This window comes from Vollenhovia emeryi, unplaced genomic scaffold (genome assembly GCF_000949405.1).
Source record: "Vollenhovia emeryi isolate VEMERY1.0 unplaced genomic scaffold, V.emery_V1.0 DF939832.1, whole genome shotgun sequence".
Classification (NCBI taxonomy): domain Eukaryota; kingdom Metazoa; phylum Arthropoda; class Insecta; order Hymenoptera; family Formicidae; genus Vollenhovia; species Vollenhovia emeryi.
In genome coordinates, this window is record NW_011966534.1 from 4,049 (window position 1) to 5,288 (window position 1,240).

General features: G+C 29.2%; 1 protein-coding gene across 1 annotated transcript in view; it reads right to left on the minus strand.

Moving 5' to 3' along the window:
* LOC105556705 overlaps positions 1 to 1,240 on the minus strand; it is a 5,399-nt gene that overhangs the window by 1,432 nt on the left and 2,727 nt on the right. Inside the window, exons 2-5 of the mRNA XM_012003796.1 lie at positions 1,085 to 1,168; positions 718 to 841; positions 299 to 628; positions 48 to 211 (exon numbers count right to left, since the gene is read on the minus strand). Of these exons, the coding sequence (XP_011859186.1) occupies positions 87 to 211; positions 299 to 628; positions 718 to 841; positions 1,085 to 1,123 (618 nt within the window). The 5' untranslated portion in view covers positions 1,124 to 1,168 and the 3' untranslated portion in view covers positions 48 to 86. The remainder of the gene's footprint in view (positions 1 to 47; positions 212 to 298; positions 629 to 717; positions 842 to 1,084; positions 1,169 to 1,240) is intronic.

Genomic DNA, 1,240 nt, shown 5'->3' on the forward strand with positions numbered 1-1,240 from the left:
TCTGACACCCTGTATACTTTAAGTTGCACATGAAAATTTATATATACTTTCTATTTTTTGACACCGAACGTAAGAAGGACATTGCTTCAAAATGGTTTTTGTGAACATGATCTAGCTGACCCACTAGGTTTCTTTTCTTCAGCCACTATTTTACTATAAGTGTCTTTAAGCGATTTCCATCTCTTTTTAGCTTCTTCAGGACTCATAAGACCTAATGTAATTGTTAAAACATACTTTTGAAACTTTAAATGTAATAAATGCTTTTATTTGATAATTCAGGCTTATGTAAAATACATACCTTGAAGAGCGTCAGATATCTCTTTCCACAACTCAGCAATTTTGTATCTACCTCGTACAGACAAAGGCAGTGTGTAATCGTATAAGGGCGGTCTGTTTCTAACTTCTAAAATCAACATTTCTTCTAATGTACTTTTGTCTAATGTCGAAAATGATTCTTGTGAATCACTTCCAGAAATACAGCAATCATTTGTGGGTAGATCGGACTCAGCCACTACTTCCTTGTTTATTTGTACATTTTCAAAAGAAAATTGACCATTTTCTTTATTATTAATTAATACAAGTTGTTCTTTATTGTTGCATATCATTTTTGCCAAATAGTTCCCCTTTTCTGCAATGTTGTACAAAATATTAATTATTACAATTTTTTCAAATAAATGTAGATAGTTATATATCATATAAATTAATTATAGTCCTTACGATTAGTAGGATAGAAAATGTTGGCATTTGCATCAATAGTAACACTATGCCAATTTCGACAACATTTGTGGTTAACAATTTCGCTTCTGTTAACTTTGGACATGCACACCCCACAAGTTGATGCCTATAAAATACAATGTTACAAAGAATTCTAAAGGAGATGTATAAAAGGATAGGGTTGTGTATTTGATAAAAGAATGTACTAAAATATTTATTAAAATTATACTTTTAATGCTTGGTTAGCTTTCAATATGCGCTAATTGTGAAATTCTATTATAAATATTATCAATAATAATATTTAGTATACATATGAATATAAATTTTCAATGTTAATAGTGTTTAGTGTATATATAGTGTATATCTTTACCTCTACGACGTCTACTGACGTGTCACTGCCACTAGCCATTTTTAGTGTCTTTCTTTCTCTCTTCTTCTCTCAAATTGTGGAATTCTATAATAAATATTATCAATAATAATATCTGTTACGTAACAGGAATAAATATAAATTTTCAATGTTAATAGT